Raw genomic sequence first — 22,165 nt, forward strand, 5'->3', positions numbered from 1 at the left:
GGTAACTGGTAACCGTGGTGACGGACCTGTCGGGCGTGGGCTCCTCCTCCTCCAGGGGCGATTCGGGAGGGGGGCTCTCTGTGTAGGGGGGCTCCTCTTCTGAGAGCAGAAGGGGCTCCTCCGCTGGGACAGGGGGCTGGGCGGTGGAGGGGGGAGGGGCCTGCTCTGTGGGGGCAGGGGGCGTGGCCTGGTGGGGCGGGGCCTGGGCTGAGGCGGGGCCGGGTGGCTGACTCGCTGCCGCGGGGAGAGGCTGCTGGAACGCTGGGCCCGCTTTCTGGAACGCTGGGGCGGGGGAAGGCTGGGGGGCGGGGCCACTCGCCTGGAACGTCGGGACGGGAGAAGCCTGGGGGGCGGGGCCACTCGCCTGGAACGTCGGGCGGGAGAAGGCTGGGGGGCGGGCCAGTCGCCTGGAAAGTCGGGACTGGGGACGGCTGGGAGGCGGGGCCAGCTCTCTGGAACAAGGGGGCGGAGGGAGTCTGGTGGGCGGGGCCAGTCTGCTGGAACATGGGGGCAGCGGGCTGGGCTGCGGGGGCAGGGGGTTGACTGGCGGCCATAGGGGGAGGGGCCTGGGAAATAGGGGGCCTACACCCGGCAGCTGGGAGCTGTGGTGGGGGGAGGGACTTCGGCTGAGTGGGCGGGGCCTGAGAGGGGGCGGGGCCCTGAGGAGGCTGCTGCTTGTTGAGGGAGGCCTGCTTCTCCAGGGGGGGGCGGGCGCTGGCTGGGGTCTCGGGCAGCAGGGCTGCAGGGGCGGGCCCAGTAGGGGTGGGGGTGTAGGGGGCCTCCTGGTCCTCGTTTAGGGGCTCCTCCAGGGGGTACAGGTCCTCCTCCTCGTAGATCATCTCGTCCTCGTAGGCCCCCTCCTCTCCCTCGTCCCCGTACAGGGCCCCCTCCTCGCCCCCGTCCCGGCTGTACCCCCCCTCGTCGCTGTACACCCCCTGGGGGTCATCGGGGTCCCAGTCCGGGGATTCCCGGCTGCAGGTGTAACTGACGGAGGAGTGGCAGGAGTGGTAGGAGTCGTTTTCGTCGTAGAACTCCCCCCGCAGGCCGTCCCGGTACCCCCCCGGCCCAAAGTCCTCGCTCAGCTGCGAGCTGCCCTGACTGAGCTCCCCCGACGAGGCGTAGCTGCCCGCGGGACTGGGGGGGGCGGGGGGAAGAGAGAGAGAGGGGAGTGGGGGGGAGGGGAGAAAGGGTGGGAAGAAAGAGAGGCGGGGGTAGACAGGGGGGGAGAGAGAGGGGGAGTGGGGGGGAGGGGGAGAAAGGGTGGGAAGAAAGAGAGAGCGGGGGGGTAGACAGAGAGGGGGAGAGAGAGAGTTAGAGAGAAGGGGGTAAGAGGGGTAAGAGGGAAGAGAGAGATGGAGAGAGCATGGAGGGAAAGAGGGGAGGGAGGGAGGGAGGGAGAAAGAGTGATAGAGAGGGAGAGGGAGCAGGAGGGGATGTTGAGACAGGAAGGGGGAGTGACAGAAAGAGGGAGAAAGAAAAAGAGAGAAAGGATTGGAGCAGATGAAGATAAAGGGGTAAAGGAAAGGGTGGGGGTGGGGAGAGGCATAATAGAGGGAGGGAGAGAAGAGAGAGAGTAAGTTTTAATGAAACTTCACTTTATCATCATGTGAAATGCATCCCATCACGTGTAATATAATTACTCAGTGTAGCACGGAATTCATCCAACACCCCCCCCCCCCCCCAATATTACACACCCAGCAGTACAAATGTCATAAATCATCTCCAAACTCCTTCCATCATAGATCACAGTATGCCAGCGATGCGTAACATCCCAGCACAAATGCACAGATCAGACGGAGAGAGAGAAAGAGCTAGAGAGAGAGAGGGGAGAGAGAGAGAGAGAGAGAGAGCTAGAGAGAGAGAGAGAGGGAGAGGAGAAGAGAGAGAGAGAGAGAGAGAGAGAGGGGGAGAGACAGAGAGAGGGAAAGAGTGGAAGAGAGAGAGAGAGCGCAAGAGCATAACAGATTTCTGTATTGTACAGAAGACGTACAACAATTATTGAGTCTAGATGTTCTGCAGCAGGTGTCATAGATGTACAGTATTTATGGCCAAAAAGGCATTTCAAATCCGATTTTTAAAGAGGAAAGAGACAGACAGACAGACATAGAGACAGACACAGAGACAGATGTATTAATAGACAGACATACAGACATACAGACAAAAAAGCTGATTATTTTCCAAAGGGAGGAAATTAGTCTGTCAATTATCAACAGTCTGTCAGGACGCATCGAAGGGGAGCAGGCCAACAAGACGAGCGTGAGCAGGCCAACAAGACGAGCGTGAGCAGGCCAACAAGACGAGCGTGAGCAGGCCAACAAGACGAGCGTGAGCAGGCCAACAAGACGAGCGTGAGCAGGCCAACAAGACGAGCGTGAGATGGAGTACAGACGGAAAGCGTGATAGAACTGTAAATACGAGGGGGGGAGGGGAGTATAAATGTCCCAGTGGAGCAGTCGAATGGCTCGGAAAAGTGTGTGGGGGGGGTCCTTCATTTTAAATCCATTGAAGAGCAAGCAGGTTTTCTTTTTTCCCTGTTGTTTTTTCCCCCAAAATTCCGATGTTCTAGAACTCCACTGTCACCTTCACTTGCCAGCAGTGACTGTGACATCAGCCGTTTTAGAATGTTTCGGGCGAAAGCATTCTAATCGCACGCACAGTAGCAGTCTTGCAGCCTTAAAGGGGTTAAAACGGGGTGTGTACAGAGACAGCACTGAGCACTCTGCAAGCCTTTAACGCCCACACCCCCCGCCCCCCCAAACGCTCAGCTGACACGGGGAGGGATTAGGGAAAGGCCCCGCAGTGGAGGGGGGGGGCAGGGAGTGAGGGGGGGGGGGGGATTAACACAAAGGCTGTGACGAATGAAGCATCTCCCTGGCAGAAAATCAACAGGAATATTTATCATCTGCGACCAAGGCTTCATGGAAATAAGGCACACACAGAAAAACACACAAACATACAAATGCACTTAAACATGCACACACACACACACACACACACACACACACTACTTACTTAAACATGCACACACACACTCACACACAAACATACAAATGCACGACCGCGCACACACACACACACACACACACACACACACACATACACACACACACACACACATACATACTTACACACGCATGCACGAACACACACACGCACTCACACACACACACACACAGACACACACACACACACACACACTCACACACACACACAACACACACACTCCACTCCACACACCACTCCACACACACACACACACACACTCACACACACACACTCACACACACACACACACACTCACACACACACTCACACACACACTCACACACACACACACACACACACTCACACACACACACTCACACACACACACACACACACACACACACTCACACACACACACAAACACACACACACAAGTACACACCTCTGTTCAGTAGATCTGCACACATTTAAATATAAAAAAACGAAAAAAAATCAGAAATAAAACACAGCTCTGTGAAAACAGCCTGCACTGGCCCAGGACCATAAACACAGAAATACACGCGTTTATTTAGCAATAAATAGCATTTAATTCAGCCCGTGGCCCTGGCAGTACACCCACTGGGCCTCATTTTACAGCTCCAATGTGGGGAGAAGGACCGGATTCAAGAGCAGCAGCCTGTGCCCCCCCCATCCCCCCCCCCCCGCCGAGAACTGGGCTCAGCAAGACAGGGGGGTTGCCTGAGGACACGGGCATCTCCGCTAACAAGAGAGGACACGCCGAACCGAACCGAACCCATCGCCCAAATGGTCTCCCAGACAACCGAAACCATCGCCCAAACGGTCTCCCAGACAACCGAAACCATCGCCCAAACGGTCTCCCAGACAACCGAAACCATCGCCCAAACGGTCTCCCAGACAACCCAAACCATCGCCCAAACGGTCTCCCAGACAACCGAAACCATCGCCCAAACGGTCTCCCAGACAACCGAAACCATCGCCCAAACGGTCTCCCAGACAACCGAAACCATCGCCCAAACGGTCTCCCAGACAACCGAACTCATCACCAAATGGTCTCCCAGACAACCGAAACCATCGCCCAAACGGTCTCCCAGACAACCGAAACCATCGCCCAAACGGTCTCCCAGACAACCGAAACCATCGCCCAAACGGTCTCCCAGACAACCGAAACCATCGCCCAAACGGTCTCCCGGACAACCCAAACCATCGCCCAAACGGTCTCCCAGACAACCGAACCCATCGCCCAAACGGTCTCCCAGACAACCCAAACCATCGCCCAAACGGTCTCCCAGACAGACGCCGCGAGCCTTCACCCCAGCTCTCTCTCCATAGGAGGGGGAATGCAGGAAACGTGCGTACCGTATCATTCGATCGTAAACCATGTGTAAGAACGTTTCCGCGAACATTCCGCCATTCGTCATCTTTTTTTTTTTCCGTATCTTGTATTTGTTCACGGCTGTTTCCTTACGCTCATCGCACGGATCACTTTAAGCTGCTCATTGGCTCGTATGAAAGACGCTGTGCAAATAAATCATTAGTTCATTCACATTACTATGAAACCTCCAGTGCCGGCTGAGATACAGGGAGCAGTGCATGCTGGGTAAGACGATTACACGAGCCATTGCAGGCCTTGTGGGAAATTTGAGCCGGGCTGCGGATCTCTCTCGCTCCGACAGCCCGCTCATCACAGCAGTGCACCCTGGGAAATCTCCACACGCCGCGCACACATCGGCCCGGAGCTGCTGCACACTGACGCAACAATCGACACAGCGAGCACGAGAGGCACGCCAGAACGAGGCCGGCAGTCCGCACGCTGAATTAATCCATCCTGGGCACGGCATTGTCAGAGTGCATAAGCAAAAGCAAACAGTATAACTATCAGCGGGAAACAGCAAAATACTAATAAACAAACGAACCGCACTTAACAGCTCAAAGCTAGGCGCGCGCTACGAACGGATGCCACGCCACCCAACACCACACGTCTATAATCCTTGAACGGAGTTAAACCCGAGCGACACAGAGCCTCATGCGCAGCGGGAGTCCGGCGTGGTGAACGCCGGAGGCAGGGCCAGAGGGAGGGTGCCTCAGGCTGTATCGCCTCTGGTGTCTAGTGTAGGGTTAGATAGATCCAGCGGCTCGAGAGGACGGCCAGTAACTCAGGGTTGGGGGAGTCTCAAGGGACTGGGCAGGAGGGACGTTAGGCGTTAGGGAGGGTGCCAGAGGGGGCGGGAGCCTGTACTCCGCTGCCACAGTACCATCCACCCCACGGCTATCTCCTGCGAGCGCTGTCGGTGATCCTGCCCAGGGGCACAGGGGAGGGGAGGGAGGGTGGTGCAGCCGAGTGTTTACAGTCGCTGGTGGTCGGGGTAAGCACATGGGTCGCAGAGGCGTAGGTAGCAAGGAGAGGGGGTGCTCAGGGATTGGGGAGGAGTAGCGTGGGAGGGGGAGGGGGGCGGGAGTGCGTGGGGTCGGCGTACGTCGGTGGGCGCCAGGGTGGTAGTGCATAGGGCGTGCCAGCGCGGGTGGCCGCGGGGGGGGGGGGGAGGAGGGGGTGCCAGTTTGTGGGGAGGCAGCAGGCGGGTGCGGGGGGGTAGCAGGGAGGGCGGCCTGGGGCAGTGTGGGAGGTAGCGCGGGGGACACACTCTGCAGCTTCAGGGACATGAAAGAGCAGAACTGGGACACTCACTCTGCTGGTCCCTCCACAGACTCCAATTACCTGTGAAAGATCAGAGGGAGAAAAACACACTGTGAGAGCACATCAGAGGCGGGGATGCACAGATCTTTCAGCCGCCGCGAGGAGAGGAGAAACGAACAGAGAGCAACTAACAGAGCCTGTGTGTGTGTGTGTGGTGAGTGGGGTGGGGAGTGGTGGGTGGGTGGTGGGGTTACATGTAAAGGGTGTGGGTGGTGGGTGTGGGTGTGGGGATTTAATTGCATAAATGGGGTGTGTGTGTGTGGTTGGTTATGTAAAGTGGTGTGGTGTGTGTGGTATATTAAAGTGATGTGTTGTGCGGCGAGGAGGGTGGGATATAAAGTGTGTGTGTGTGTGTGTGTGTGTGTGTGTGTGTGTGTGTGTGTGTGTGTGTGTGGGTTTATATTAAAGTGTGTGTGTGTCTGTGTGTCTGTGTGTATATTGTAGTGTGTGTGTCTAAGCGTGTCTGTGTGTGTGAGTATGTGTGTGCGTGTGCGCAGGTGTGTGTGTCAGTGTGATTGACACATCACAGTCAGGCCTGATGACCACGACCCGTCTGCCTGGCACCCGGCCGAAACCCCCCCCCAACGCTCCCCCCCACCCCCCCTCACATCTGTCACATCAACGTCATCGCCCCGTCACAGGCCAATCAGACGGGGGGGGGAGGGTCTACCCTCTGTCCTCGTCCAATAAAGGCTGACGCAAACGGCCACACCTGCGCCAATCACACCTTGGTCTACGAGGGGGGGGCCGAGGGGGGGGGGGGGCGGGGGGAGGGGCGCAGATACTCACAGCACTGAGTCCCTGGCACCGGCAGAGGTCCCTCACCCTCCTCCACATACTGGGACAGGGGGAGAGAGAGAAGAAAAGAAAAAAAAAAACTAATTTAAGCGAAAAGCACTCGGATCAATCCGGAAAGGCAAACGCATCACGCAGCAGAGGCGATCCCATTTCAGCGCCGGTATTGACTGACCCTGACCCCCTCCCCCCCCCCAGCCCCCCACCCCTCCCCCTCACCCAGCACCCCCCCCACCCCCTCCTCCGTCAGCACACCGGCCTAGTACAGCTTCTCACCACCCAGGATATCATCCCGGGCAGAATTCACAAACAGCCCGGCCATCGTACGGGCGTGCAGGCTGCGGCTCCACGTCATGAATGGCGGCGATCACCCGAGCGCGTGCCCTCACACGCACACCTTCTCCTCAGTCTGATTCCTAACGGGGCAGACGAGGCTGTCGCTTCAGCCCTGACAAACACGGAAACCCCAGACGCCGTGAAGCGGCTGAAAACAGACGCCCTACGGGGACATCTAAAATCCTCCCACAAAAAACACCGCTGCTCTAGTGAGATTGTGCTTTTGAAAACAAGGGCTTCTGGGTAAATGCGAGGAGGTGAATGAGCAGGAGGGAATCTTCTTACATCCTGGTCTCTCATGGCGTTGAGCTGCTCCAGCTTTTTGGCCCAGTAGCGAGCCTCCTCTTCTGGAATGTCTGAGACGGGAAAACCCAGAAAACAGAACCTTTCAAGGACGGCTCCACCCCCCCAAATCCACCAATCACAACCGGCTATACAATCCTGCACCCCACAAATCCAACAATCACAACCAGCTATCCCATCCTCCACCCTCCACCTCCACCAATCACAACAAGCTATACAATCCTCCACCCCCACTCCACCAATCACAACCAGCTATCCCATCCTCCCCCCAACTATCTTCACCAATCACAACCATTATCCTATCCTCCACCCCCCATCTCCACAATTGGCTATCCTACCTCCCCCCCACCCCCCCACTCCCCCCATCTCCACCAATCACAACCAGCTATCCTCCACAAGCTACAACTTTACAACGCGACTTCAATTAAATACCCTCAAAATGCATTTCTTGGTAAAATAATAATAATGAAATAATAGCAGCTCACCCAGCGGCAGTTCGAAGCGAGTGTCCAGCAGGACCCGGTGGAAAGTGGGGTCTTTGGTGCCACAGATCTCATTATCCGCCATGATGACCTGGGAGTCCAGGGTCAGCCACTCCCCCGGGCCTTCCTATTGGTGGAGGGACACACAAGACCACACCTCTGCAGTACAGCGATTGGCTCGCTGCGGACAGAATACTCCACGAAACCCATTTTCACTTGAAGGTGCCGAAAGAACTTCACAGCAACTGATATCCAAGAAGAAAAACACCCCAGAATATGATAACATAACTTCTGAAACACACTCTAACATTCACATAAAATATTCTGTCAAACCAACAGAAGAGAAGCAAAATGTGAGCATTTGCGCTGCACAACAAAGTAAGAGATGTTTCTGAAATCAACGGCACGTGATAGCACTTGCACCGAAAAGAAATAATATGCAAATTGCTTAACAGTTGTGAAATATGAACTCACGATAGACAAGACTATAAAAACCTACGTGTGATTTATTCACGTTAGGACCCGTGGCTGAGCTAGCACTGTTGGAAGACCTTGCAAACGGAGCGATAAACTGTGAGCATGTTTTTAGGGACGGGGCGGGCAGAATTCATCTGAGGATAAACGTCTCATAAGTCCATACTGTTTACCCAGAGCGGTCCTGCCGCAGCTTGCCAAGAAACATGTTTAGCTTTGCTGAATACAGTACTGCTGATGCAACCAAAGAATGGCTGTGCTCCTGCCTGCACCTCTGCCAGCAGCTCAACCTCACATTCTGATAACTCTCCTTTTCAGCTCGTTCTTCTGCCATTACGTTTCGTTGTGTTTCGCTACAATTAAAAATGTTTTTTTTTTTTTGTTTTGCCATTATTATTTTTTTGCACATTTCTAAGGATTTCAACAGTATTGGTGTGTTTAAAGTGTGGGCCAGTTCTGGAGGCGAGGCGGGGCGGGGCAGGGCGGGGCGGGGCGGGGGGGAAGGCGGGGGGGCGGGGCGGGGCGGGGCCGTACCTCGTTGGACTGCCGAATGTTGCGCAGGGGGATCCAGAGCGTCCCCACCATGGTGTCCCAGATCAGCCCCTTATTCCACACCTCCACCGTCAGCCCCAAATCCAGCCTGCTGATCTCACTGGGGGGGGTGGAGGGAGAGAAGGAGAGGTGTGGTTAGAGGAAGGGAGAGAGGGAGGGAGGGAGAAAGACAGGGAGAGGGAGGGTAAGAGGGAAGGATAAAGAGGGAGAATGAAAAATAAAGAGAAGGGAATAGGAAAGACTTGAAAAGAGGAACAGAGCAAGAAGGAAGAGACTCTCACAGAAACAGCAGACAGAGTACAGCAAAACAGAGCCATTACAGAAACAGAGCCATTACAGAAACAGAGCTCTCACAGAAACAGAGCCATTACAGAAACAGAGCTCTCACAGAAACAGAGCCATTACAGAAACAGAGCTACAGAGCCATTACAGAAACAAGCTCCAGAACACTACAGAACAGAGCATGAAACAGAGCTCTCACAGAAACAGAGCTCTCACAGAAACAGAGCCATTACAGAAACAGAGCCATTACAGATACAGAGCTCTCACAGAAACAGAGCCATTACAGAGAACCCGCGGGCGGAAGGGGGGGGGGGGGGGGGGGGGCAGGTGAAGTCATGTGTAGCGCGCGGCCTGAGAGGACGTTCCCGCCGGACCGCGTCTCTAAGTGAAAACCCAGCCCAGGGGGCTGATGGGACAGGAGCTGGGCCTGGATCAATGACACGAGCACTTTAGCGTCGCTAATCACAGGCAGCTACTCGAACTCAGCCGAGCTGCTACCTCAGCGTGGGGGGTGGAGGGGGGGGGCACCACAGCTCGAACAGCGGCCAACAGAAAACACCTTACCCCTGGTCTGTCATTCACCCCCCCCCCCCCCCCGAGTTATAACGGGGACAGAACAGAAGGAAGGAGACGAAGAGACCCTGGAAAGACAGGAATGGAGAGAGAGAGGGCATCTGGTCCCCAAAGCGCGGTCTCGCCCCCCTCCTGGTGGGAAATGAGGGGGGGGGCAGGGGGGGGCAGCCCTTTTAAATATCCCCCCCGTTATCGCTCAGACGGGACGGGTCCTGTCACGCCGCACGGGCCTTAAATCACCCCCCCCCCCCCCCCACAGCAGTCTGCAGGTCCTGGGTTGCGTAACGAGCACCGCGATGCAGAGCTCCCTCTGCGCACCTCCCATTACACAACATCCACTCTGCTGCAGTGCCGTAACCGTGGAGACCAGGAGCCGTGCTGCTACACTGCGAAACAACGCACACAATCTACCCTCAAACTACCAATGCACACAATCTACCCTGGAACTACCAATGCACACAATCTACCCTGGAACTACTAATGCACACAATCTACCCTGGAACTACCAACGCACACAATCTACCCTCAAACTGCTAATGCACACAATCTACCCTCAAACTGCTAATGCACACAATCTACCCTCAAACTACTAATGCACACAATCTACCCTCAAACTACTAATGCACACAATCTACCCTCAAACTACCAATGCACACAATCTACCCTGGAACTACTAATGCACACAATCTACCCTCAAACTACTAATGCACACAATCTACCCTCAAACTACTAATGCACACAATCTACCCTCAAACTACTAATGCACACAATCTACCCTGGAGCAAATAATGCACACAATCTACCCTCAAACTACTAATGCACACAATCTACCCTGGAGCAAATAATGCACACAATCTACCCTCAAACTACTAATGCACACAATCTACCCTGGAACTACCAACGCACACAATCTACCCTGGAGCAAATAATGCACACAATCTACCCTGGAGCAAATAACGCACACAATCTACCCTGGAGCAAACAATGCACACAATCTACCCTGGAACTAATAATGCACACAATCTACCCTCAAACTACTAACGCACACAATCTACCCTGGAACTACCAACGCACACAATCTACCCACAAACTGCTAATGCACACAATCTACCCTCAAACTACTAACGCACACAATCTACCGTCAAACTATTAATGCACACAATCTACCCTCAAACTACTAATGCACACAATCTACCCTCAAACTACTAATGCACACAATCTACCCTCAAACTACTAACGCACACAATCTACCCTGGAAAAACGAATGTACAAAATCTACTCTGGTACAATGCTGTTCCTACGTACATTAGATTACGCAACAAGTACTAAAATGCAATATTGTTGCAATGTGCATTAGATAACACAACTATGGAACAATGCTGTTATGTACAGTATATCTGCAGATGCAGATGTGGCTGAAACAAAGCAGGTTTGCTGCTCTTTTATGTCCATGAGTGAGGAAAAAGGAAAAGGAGGCAGAGGAGGAGGAAGAGGAAGAGGAGAAGGAAGAAGTGGAAGAAAAGGTGGAAGAGGAAGAGGAGGAGGAGGAAGAGGAGGTGGAAGAGGAAGAAGAGGAGGAAGAAGAAGAAGAGGAGGAGAAGGAGAAGGAAGAAGAGGAGGAGGTGGAAGGGGAGGAGGAGGAAGAGGAAGACTCACAACATGAAGTCCTGCTCCCAGGAGGGCTGGTTGCCGCGGACAGCGATGGTGGTGCTCTTGACATTCTGAACTTTCAGAGACACGTAGGTGTTGAACTTCTCTGCCGCGTTAGAAAGGAAGAAAGACGATTCAGGACCATTTATGACACGGGATGGTGTGAAACTGGATTTATTAAACCAGGAGGTCACAGGTTCAGGTCCCACATGTTAAAATGCCCAGTACTAATTCAACTCAAAATAGAGCACATATGAGTCCAATAGGGACGACATGAACTCTGCAAGGGCTGATTTAACACTGAACATGTCACTGTGCATGTGGGGTATGCCCTTGCACCTACTGAGCAAGGCAAAATGTTGGTTCCTTTTTACTGTAGTTGTCAAAGTGTGTTGTTTTTTCAGTGTTGTACAAAGCACCTTTTAACCCTTTAAGTACATCTGAACACTCAGGTGCTCAGCCGCTGCTTAAACACGCTCTGCGGGTTGCCCCGGGTAACCGAGCACCCAGTTAAATCAAACGCTGAGCAGGGAGGGGAAACGGACGAGCAGCAGCCACTCAGCCAAATTCTGCCCTCTGACACGAACACGCCAGCGCGAGGATCAGTGCGCGCGGTCCGCGGCAGATAAACGCAGCGGAGAAACAAGCGCGTAAACACAGACAGCGCCGACGCACCACTCACCCTGTGGTCCATCGAGCTTGGCTTTCTTCACTGCGAGAGAGAGAGAGAGGGGGGAGGGGGGAGGAGGGGGGAGAGAGAGAGAGAGGAGAGGGGGGGAGGGGGAGGGAGAGGGAGAGGGGGGAGGGGGGAGAGAGAGGGGGGGGAGAGAGAGACAGAGAGAGGGGGGGGAAGAGAGGAGAGAGAGGGAGAGGGGGGAGGGGGGAGAGAGGGAGGGAGAGAGACAGAGAGAAGCGGAGAGAGAGAAAGAGAGTGAGTGTGACTGACAGGGGAAAAGGACAGCACAGTCGCCACTATAAAAAGGAATTTTTTTATAAAGCGTCAACAGAAAACACAGCATTTTCCCGTCTCCTGTTTCTCCTTCTTCTCACAAACGCCCCAGAGGAGAGCGGCAGCGATCGTTCAGCATTTAAACAAAACAAAACCATGCGAAACACCCCGCCGCAGGAGCGCTGTATTACAGACTCAAAATATTCCCGCCACGTGAGCGGGAGAGGGAGGGAATTCTAACGGGAACGAGGGAAAATTCCCAGGAAAATTCCCGCTCCTGAACGCCAGCGCTGTGATGTCACACCGACGCCAGCCCGCAGGTGAGGGCACCTGGGGGCCCCTCTCCGGCGTAACCGTGGGGACGCTTGGTTAAAAACGGCGCCTGGCCCGGGCGTTCGCTACGCGCTCGACCCCAGGCGACGGCGCGGGCCCGGCGGGGAGCTGAACTCCACGGAGACCGCAGCCCGGAAACGAGCGCCTCACACGCCTCTCACCTCAACTGCGACTTATCGATTTTATTTTCTTTAACGCAGAGGTGAGGGAAGAAAATGGCTTCCCCGTGAGACGGAAGCAGCTCGCTCCTTAGATTGTCAGATCACACAATTCTCGTTGGCCAAATATTTCATAAGGTAAGCATAAAAGTGAGAAGAAACAAATAGAATTGGGAAGAAACCAATAGAAAAAAAACAACCACAGGATAAAAATAAAAATTACCCACAAAACAAAAATAAATAAATAAATAAATAAATAAAAATATAAAGAGAGAGCGAGAGAGTGACCACCATATTTATCTTTTTTTATTATTAAGTTTATTTTGCTTTTTAACAGTATTATTCTTCTTAATATTTTTCTTCTTCTTCTTATTATTATTATTACTATTATTATTATTATTATAACTGCAATAGTTTTTTTGTGGTTGTTATCACAGTTAGACAGCAACAGTTTTGCTCAGTTTATGCTCGTCTTCTAACGTGTTTCTGTATCACTGTATCTCTGTACGCTCAGGCAGTATTTGCCGATGCATTTCATGCCAATAAAGCATCCTGAGTTTGAATTTTGAGTGGGAAAGAGCGGTGATGTCAGGCCTGTACGGGAGCAGGCTTAGTCAGGACGCTGCAGTGGGTTTTTCTGGGAAAAAAGCAGGTGATTTCCGATGCGGGGGGGGGGGGGGCGGAAGGGGGGGGTCTGTCTCCCACTGCAGCACAGCCTCTCCACTCCTCTGACGTGGGACCCCTGCTCATGCATAATTAATATACACACCCCAAACGCGCCAAAGCCAACCCCTCCCCCCCCGGTGTGTGTGCGTGCGTGCGTGTGTGTGTGTGTGTGTGTGGTGTTTGAGTGTGTGTGCGTGTGTGAGTGTGTGTGCGTGTGTGTGCGTGCGTGTGTGTGTGTGTGTGGTGCGTGCGTGCGTGCGTGGTGGTGCGTGTGTGTGGGTGTGTGTGTGTGTGTGCGTGTGCGTGCATGCGTGCGTGTGTAGGTGTGTGTGCGTGCGTGCGTGCGTGCGTGCGTGAGTGTGTGTGCGCGTGTGCGCGTGTGCGTGCGTGCGTGCGTGTGCGTGTGCGTGTGCGTGTGCGTGTGTGTGTGTGTGTGTGAGTGTGTGTGTGTGGGGTGGGCATTAGCATTCAGGCCTCCCTCCCTCTCCAGCTCGTCTCCCCAGCTGCAGCTCTATTAAAAGGGAGAGATCTACACATTAAAAATCACTGGGTCTGCAAAAAAAAGACATAAAAACAAAAAAAAGAAGATTCAAACATTAAGCCTGCAGGCCAGGCATCACTGGAGACATGGAGCTGCTTTTAACAGCTGCACCTTTGAACCGAACACTCCACATCACACCCCCCCCCCTTTTTTAAATAAAAACACACCCCCGTTCCTTTTTTAAGCACCACCCCCCTCCTTCTGTAGCCAAACTTCACTGCTCACGCATTAAAGCTCTCAAGCACATGTTCACAGATCCAATACGCATCCCATCCTTAGCTAACAAATCTCTCTGAATGGGCCGGTCCCTTTAACCAATCACAGCCTCTCCTCAACGCAACTACAGGTGTCACACAACTTTTTTTTGTGTGACATTTTATGTGTTCATCTGATGCTCTTATCCAGAGAAAACATACACAGCCTACATCGTTCCACACAAAACTTCTGCTCATATAGCTGGACATCTACTGGAGCAGTTCAGGGTAATTACCTTGCTCAAAGGTGCAACACCCGAGCCCCCACTTGGGAGTCGAACCCGTGACCTCAGATTCGCAAGACCGGTGCTGTAATCATTATCGCTGCAGACACCTTTATGCCTTTCAGTCCGTCTCTGCTAGCAGTGTGAGGTCTGCAGTAGAGGTCTCTCCTCTACTGCTCTCTCCCTACTGCTCTCCCCTACTGCTCTCCCTACTGCTCTCCCTACTGCTCTCCCTACTGCTCCCCCTACTGCTCTCTCCCTACTGCTCTCCCAACTGCTCTCCCCTACTGCTCTCTCTACTGTTCTCCCTTACTGCTCTCCCTACTGCTCTCTCCTCTACTGCTCTCTCCCTACTGCTCTCCCCTACTGTTCTCCCTACTGCTCTCCCCTACTGCTCTCTCTACTGCTCTCCCCTACTGTTCTCCCTACTGCTCTCTCTACTGCTCTCCCCTACTGTTCTCCCTGCTCTTTAACACTGTGTCATCAGAAGTCAAAGGTATTCTGCCCTCTTAATACAAACAGGGTTACCATAGAGACAACCACTGCTCTTTCAGAGCTGATCACTCAAACCCCCATGTACATTTGTCCTTTTTTTCCCCTCAAGCTTTTAAAATTCACTTTAAATTAAAAACGCTTTTTTTTAATATGATAAATGATTCAAGTGGTATTTAACTCATCAAAGAGAGGGAAAAAAGAAAAAAGAAAGAAAGAAAGAAAGAAAGGAAAAAACCCCGGTAGTGATATATTGGCACACGCAAAGGAATCAATGGGAAAGAAATTGGATGGCTGGAGGCAGGAAACGAATGCTAAATAGCAGCTGAGAATGGTGAATCAGCGGGTAAATAAATCAGACAGCGGGGCCCCATTCACCCCACAGGCTGCCAGCCGGGGTGAGGCACGGCGGCGTCCCCTCCAACCCGAGCAGGAGCCAATCAGCGTCACCGATCGACCGACCGTCTCTCTCTCTCCGCTCTCCGGAGACCGCGGACGAGGGCGGCGCTCCGCAGCAAGCGTCACGACCGCGGTTCGTTTCAGCCAGGGGGGGGCGACAACGCGCGACCTCGGCAAGCTCATCGCGCCGCGCCACGACAGCGCCGGGCGACTCTCACGGGCGCGTCCGCTACCGTGACGCCCGCTCCGCTCGCATCGGCGTCCGACTCCACATCACAGTTTTCCAAAAGGGTGATTTTTGGGTGAAATTTAAATTATTTTAAAATTTCAGCGTTGCGAAAGCGTGTTTCAGTCAATGTTTCGCGCTCTGTCGCGGGTGGAGGCTGCCGCGCTGCCTGGCAGGTGGTGGTGTGGAAAAGTTGGCTAAAAAAGCCCCAGGGTCTCTTCCCCCTCTGCACCCCAAGACGCCAGCGCGTCCCTGCGAGGTCAGGCCGGCCGTGGAGCGCTTCTTCGGACGTGCGGGCATTCTGGGCCGCGTGCTGCCACCGTCGCCGTAGCGACGGCAGGAGAGCAGCCAGGGCACGCGTGCGGTCTCCCGCGGTCGGCCTGCGACCTGCACCGACTGCCTCAGCTGCGCAGTGCAGTAGCTGCGGCTGCGCAGACGCGCAGTTTAAAACTTCGCCGGAAGAAATGCACAGGTCCACAGGCGCCACGTTAGTTTTATTTCAGGATAATTAAACGGAGACGCGCGCACGCCCTTATTCCCGCTAATTTGTGCTCTTCCTGTTAGAAAAATGTTCATTTTGGTATCGCTGGCATTAAAAGCGCTCGCTCGCTCGTTCTGAAATACCGCTTCTTGTAAATATTGCCGTTGACATTTATGGGCGCGGGGGTTGCCCCAGAAATGCTTTATGGTGTTTACTCAAAGGATGAAACGGGACAGTTCATTAAATATCAGGACTCAGCGGTGCCGTCAACTGCACAAAGGGATTTACAACCCTCAGAAAACAGCCAGAGACCGAATCGTCCGGTGTGCGGACTGACAACCTGCCGACGAGGACCCAGTCATCACTCGTCACTCAAAGGTCCTGTGGCATCGTCTACGGCTGCCCAAACCTGTTCCTCGAGATCTATTGTCCTGTAGGTTTTTAAAAACTTACAGGATGGTAGATCTCCAGGAACAGGGCTGGGCAGCTTAGCTCTAGCTACTGAATGAGGTGTAGCTTTGTTAGGGCTGGAGTGAAAATTTACAAGACTGTAGATCTCCAGAAACAGGGTTGGGCAGCCCTGACCTGCTGTAAGTAATCTTCTCTGTATTCACGCAGTAGTTGTTCCACAGACTTCTTCTTGCCCACAAGAGTACCAGCGTTCATAATATTTTCCCGTAGCACTGCTGCTCTGATGGCCTATTTGAATGCATTTGTGTACCTCGTTTCGCTCAGTCAGCACAGAAGGCCATCTGCTAACCGAACGCAATGCAAATGTGATTCTCAACCGTCACATTCAACCGATATTCGCCGACGCAGCGCTTCCGATCAGTCGTTTACTTATACAGGGTAGGCTGACCGGGCGCGCAGTCATTTACAGACACGCCCTGTTATATTACCGGTAACCCCCGGTTACCCCGACCTGCACGTCTTTGGGGGCGTGTCTTTTGTGTAAATCAGATTAACCTGCAGGGTCCAAGTGCGGTCGCTCCCTGCACTTGGAACTGTACTTCCCTCTAGGGTTTTCAACACGCTTGTCCCTGGTTACGGCTGTGCACTTTGTTGTACGTCGCTCTGGATAAGATGCCTGTAATGTACATGTAATGTGTGGGAGGAAACCGGAGTAGACACAGGAAGTGCGTGCAAACTCCATACAGAAAGGCCCGCGCCCCTTCCTGCTGTGAATAGAGAATAAGACTCAAAAGGCCCAATGAGCTGTGGAGGACAAGAATTGGGCTTTCTCATTGGCTGTCATCTTGTGAGTGCTGGGGGTTGGGGGACTTTTGATTATTTCCAGGAAGGAAGATGGAACTCTACTATGACGTCAGAAGGGGAGATGTGACTAAGGCCATCAAATACATAAAGCTTCTCAAGGGCAGCATATATGTGGACACGGAATGTTCTATAATTGATCTGCTCAAGTGCAGCTTACGTAACGTCGCCGGGTCCGAAGAACATTAGCAGCTCCAGTGGACCAATCACTTGTTAACGGTGCGCAGTGATATTACAACACAGTAAGGTGAACAGGTGTTGTCGCGTCATAGCTGTTACTACTGTGGATTTTAGCACGACTTCGAAATCTGCTCGACCAGTCGACCTCCAGGAACGAAACTTTCCGTTTTATAATTGAATATGTTCATTGGTATGGACATTCTATCCCTCTAAACGCACATGCGCGCGCACGCACACATGAATATTGCATATAAATCATGATGCAATATATCTAATTGCCAAGGCGTTCCTCGAGTAGACTCAGCCAGACGGGCTTCCCCCTCTTGTCCAAATAAATTAATATTCCTCACCTGTCTGCTCTAGCTCTTGTTTCAGCGCGTGCACTTTAAAATTCTTGGCTGCAACGTCGATGCGAAAGCTTTTTAAAAATGCTCTCACGTTTTTCCGCTTCTATAATTAAGACTCCAAAATCCCTCACTCCCTCTCTTTCTCAACCGCTCAATGTGCTGCTAAATTGTGTGTGTGTGTGTGTGTGTGTGTGTGTGTTTGCGTGCGCGCGCACGCGCGGTCCACAGTGTGTGTACGTGCGTGGTATTCCCCACAGCCCGTGTCTCTGAAGCCAAAACCACAGTTACCACACAGAAAGGGTTGCATACGCACCAAAAAGCTGTCTGGACGCGAAAGCAACCCTCAACAGAACGACGACCGTGACAATGAGACCAAACTTGTATCAGAGAGAAACGAACATCACACTTGCGTATCCGGCGTAAATATGCAACAAACTGTTTCGATCAGAATCACACATTTAGCGGTATTACCTGTTACCAGTTAACGTATGTCCATATCAGCAAAATAATTAAAACAATAAAACAAGGTGTACGGGAATCGCCAAGAAGGATAAACATTTAAAGGGGCACGCGGTTCAATCCAGAATTATGATATGTATTCAGACCACGACATCTCTCGTGCAACACCCACAGGATTCCCCTCGCGCCTGTGAGCGCCTGGCTTACCCCGCGCGACTGCAGTCGGAGCTACTCGGGATTTCTCCGACTGAAGCGCAAAACCTGAGCCAACGGACCACATCACGACCACGAAGCGCGTCGATGTTTGAATGAACGAATTAGTAAAAGTCTCTCATCTTCTGGTTCGTGACTGCGTTTCCCCGACAACACTAACAAAAGTACTTCAGATGCAGTTAACAATTTGCTAATTCTTTAGCACTTAATAAAGACTCCAACGACGATTGCATGCATATGCACACGCACACATGCACACCTGTTCATTACATTAAATAAGTAATAATATAACTAATTAACCTGGTTAATAGCCCAAGTACTTCATGGAGTGGAGGTACTACGTGATCAATTATTCCATACGTCGCTAAAACTGCGATGTATCGTCATTGCTTACAGTGCATATGACAGGTATCAAATGTATTCTTTAAATTTAGCAATGGATTAACATATTTGGAGTATCGTAAATTAACAGAAAGACACAAAGCAAAAGTGAATGTATTCTTAGTATAGATTAGTATAGATACAGATAGTATAGACGGGACAGATTCAATTTAAAAGACAGGCAATCCCCAAACCTCCATCCTTTTCGTTCTGCGTGCCCCCACTTACCTCCGACACACAGCAGTGACATCTCTCGTGGCTGTGAGCGCGACCAGCTGTCTTCTCCCGGCTCCCCGAGTACACAGACGGGGGGAGATAAATGCAGTGATTTGCCGAGGGTGTGTACAATTCCGTCCCCCCCCCCACCACTTCTGTAATTAGCTGAAAACAAAAGTCTGTTAGTCTGGGGAATTAAAAAAAAAACTGGTCTATGGTCTGAGCGAACGTCGCAGAGGAGTCTTCTCTCTTACCCCTCTGTGTCACTCTGCCGGCTCCTTCGTCTCTCACGGGCTACTTTCCAGCATCGCCTCTGCTTTCCGCTCTCCGACGCACAGCCATCTTGTTTCAGCACCGCTGCCGAAAGGACAGCTACTGACGTGACGTCACATCGCGCTGATGAAAGGCAGCATGCGGCCACGAGACACCTGACCGCGCGCGGCGGCGGCGGAATCTCGCCGTCCGAGCTTCTTAAAGGCGCACGCAGAGCTATCGGAGAGGGGACACAGTGCCGTGCACGCAAGTACGGCGTCACCGCATTGATGTTCGCGGGAGGGAAATGCAGCCTTGATCCATCAGAATGCACTTGTACGTGCGTATTGCGGAGACGCGCACGCCCTGTTTCTGAACGAGCGAGAGGACCAAGGCCACACCGTTCAGGTAAACATAAATCTATTCAATAGCATAAATCAATAAACTGACTCAATGGACTGTAAATGTCAGATAATACCACCACTAAATTCTCAACACACCGTCAAAGGACAGCTTGAATAAACCTTTAGCATTGCTTTGAAACAGTGACAAAATTACACTTGTATATTAATAAAGGTCAGAAAAATGAAAATGTGTGGTTTGGGTGTGTGTGTGTGGGGGGGGGGGGGCTTAGTGGGCGATCCACCAAGGTAAAACATTCACAACCTTGTGACGTATTATAACCTGTATGAATAAACACAAGTGCATAGTAAAATATTCAGTGTTAAATAAACTCTTACCGAGTCCATGTGCTCCCAGCTCCCAGATCTACTTTCTTCGAGTTTAATTAACACTGGACATTTTACTGTGTGGGATTTTATTTCAAAACCGAGAGAAGTGGGGAGGGGGGCAAGCACTGATTTGATGTGGATATAACCACAAATAGTCTTGTAAGTGTTCGTGCTACAGCTGTAATCTCGGAGTCCGTTTTAAGAACGAGGACAGAATTTTAAACAGTTCGGCTCAGGTTGTCAATTCAACAGCATCTCTCCATTGTTGTGAAATTCAACATTCTACGTCACAATTATCAGACGTTACATATTTTGCATTAAGTATTATTTCTGATAACATTAAAAAGCATTAAAATGTTATGTTTTTTCCAGTCATCGGGTCAGCAAAATATATAGATCGCCGTTTCGAACTAATTTTTCCGTCCACTCGGCAAAAACTGAACGGGGCCGCTGCCATATTTAGAGAACACTACCGCCCTCTGGTGGAGATGCGACAATCATACTACTGCAAAGTCAGATAAGAAACGGGCTCGACACTGGCTTCAGATGACAGTAAATATTGAGATTATTTTTGATGTTACTTCCAAAACGATTTTGGCCAGCATGGACAGATCAATGCATCTCCGATCTCTTCTTGTTCTCACTCAATTTGGTCTTCTTTTGGAACTGCATCTCTGATCCAACTACCAAATTGTGTATTAAAGTGAGAGAAGGGAGTTCTTAAATCAGTCCGCCATCATATAAACCGAAAGAAGCTCAACCACTGCACTAAAAGTCAGCAGTTTCAGTGGATTTTATTCCTCGGGGCTCACTGTTGTACTGTTTTTGAGGGAGCAGTCGGAGTGGAATAAGCCTCGTTCTTTCTTGTGTTTATTAACTGTGAAAATTGGCTTTGTGATTTTGCTATACCCGTTCATCACAGGCATAAAATAGAAAGTTATACACAAATGATTTGGCTGGACTGGCCATCACCAGACTGGGATTAGCTTTGCATTTCATGGTTTCTCCAGTCACACACATACACACGTCTGCACACGCACATGCATACACACACACACTCACACACACATACACACAAGCACGCGCACACATATACTAACACACATACAGTGAGCTCCATATTGTTTGGGACAGAGACACGTTATTTTTTTCTGAATTTAGCACTGTACTCTACAATTTTTTATTTGTAATTAAACAATTCACATGTGGATTACGTGCAGATTCTCGGCTTTTATTAAAGGGCATTTTTATACAGTTTCCCCATGTACAAGTAACAGCACCTTTTACATATAACCCCTAATTTCAGGACATGGTAAAACCAAAATGAATAAAAATACCCTTTAATAAAAGCTTAAAATCTGTACTTTAACCACATGTGAATTGTTTGATTAAAAATCTTAAAACTGTGGAGGACAGAGCCAACAAAAAAAAAAAAACTTTGTCCCAAACAGTACGCAGCTTTCTGTATGTGCACATACTGACATGTACACAGAGACAGACACATGTTCACAAATACGCACACACACACACACACACACACACATACAGACTCACCTTCAAACACACACACAGGCCCACAAACCCACACACACACAAACACGCACAGGCACACAAACACACACACTACAACATTTAAGGTCCTGGGACATCCACCATCCAACACATTCAAAACAGTGGTTCCCGTTGAAGCGCTTTAGTTCAGACGAACACACAAGTTGTGTTTTCACATTTTCACGCCATATTTACAGATCTGCCGACTGTTCCAGGAAATGGTTTGTTAAATTTCCCAAGGCGAAGCGTTAAGGCACATAAACGACTCATCCACTTGCTTCACTGCGTCCTGATGGTAACTATAAAAATATCTACTGATGCAACTGATGTGTGGGAAAGAGTAGATAAACCTGTGTGAATCTATTCAGTATCTGGTCAACACAACTTCCTTAAATAACCACAAGCAACAACAATAAAAAACATATTGAAGAAAATTTTTTTATTTGCCAGTTTTTTAAATTTAATGTACTAGGCCAGAATATCACCGAAATAGCCTTGTTCCATTGACCAGAAGCTGCTGGTGATTACATTACATTACAGGCATTTAGCAGATGCTCTTATCCAGAGATATCCATTTATACAGCTGGATGTATACTGAAGCAATTTCGGTTAAGTACCTTGCTCAAGGGTACAACGGAAGTGTCCTACCCGGGAATCGAACCTGCGGCCTTTCGGTTACAAGCCCAGTTCCTTAC

General features: G+C 51.3%; 1 protein-coding gene across 1 annotated transcript in view; it reads right to left on the minus strand.

Annotated features, from left to right (window-relative positions):
* LOC135251949 (protein unc-13 homolog A-like) overlaps positions 1-22,165 on the minus strand; it is a 60,736-nt gene that overhangs the window by 36,109 nt on the left and 2,462 nt on the right. The window contains exons 2-12 of the mRNA XM_064329829.1: positions 19,191-19,425; positions 18,949-19,101; positions 11,828-11,857; positions 11,152-11,251; positions 8,623-8,740; positions 7,618-7,741; positions 7,115-7,185; positions 6,488-6,536; positions 5,686-5,719; positions 365-1,134; positions 27-282 (exon numbers count right to left, since the gene is read on the minus strand). Coding sequence (XP_064185899.1) covers positions 27-282; positions 365-1,134; positions 5,686-5,719; positions 6,488-6,536; positions 7,115-7,185; positions 7,618-7,741; positions 8,623-8,740; positions 11,152-11,251; positions 11,828-11,857; positions 18,949-18,970 — 1,574 coding nt within the window. The 5' untranslated portion in view covers positions 18,971-19,101; positions 19,191-19,425. The remainder of the gene's footprint in view (positions 1-26; positions 283-364; positions 1,135-5,685; positions 5,720-6,487; positions 6,537-7,114; positions 7,186-7,617; positions 7,742-8,622; positions 8,741-11,151; positions 11,252-11,827; positions 11,858-18,948; positions 19,102-19,190; positions 19,426-22,165) is intronic.

The sequence above is a fragment of the Anguilla rostrata genome, chromosome 3, assembly GCF_018555375.3.
Source record: "Anguilla rostrata isolate EN2019 chromosome 3, ASM1855537v3, whole genome shotgun sequence".
NCBI classification, from domain to species: domain Eukaryota; kingdom Metazoa; phylum Chordata; class Actinopteri; order Anguilliformes; family Anguillidae; genus Anguilla; species Anguilla rostrata.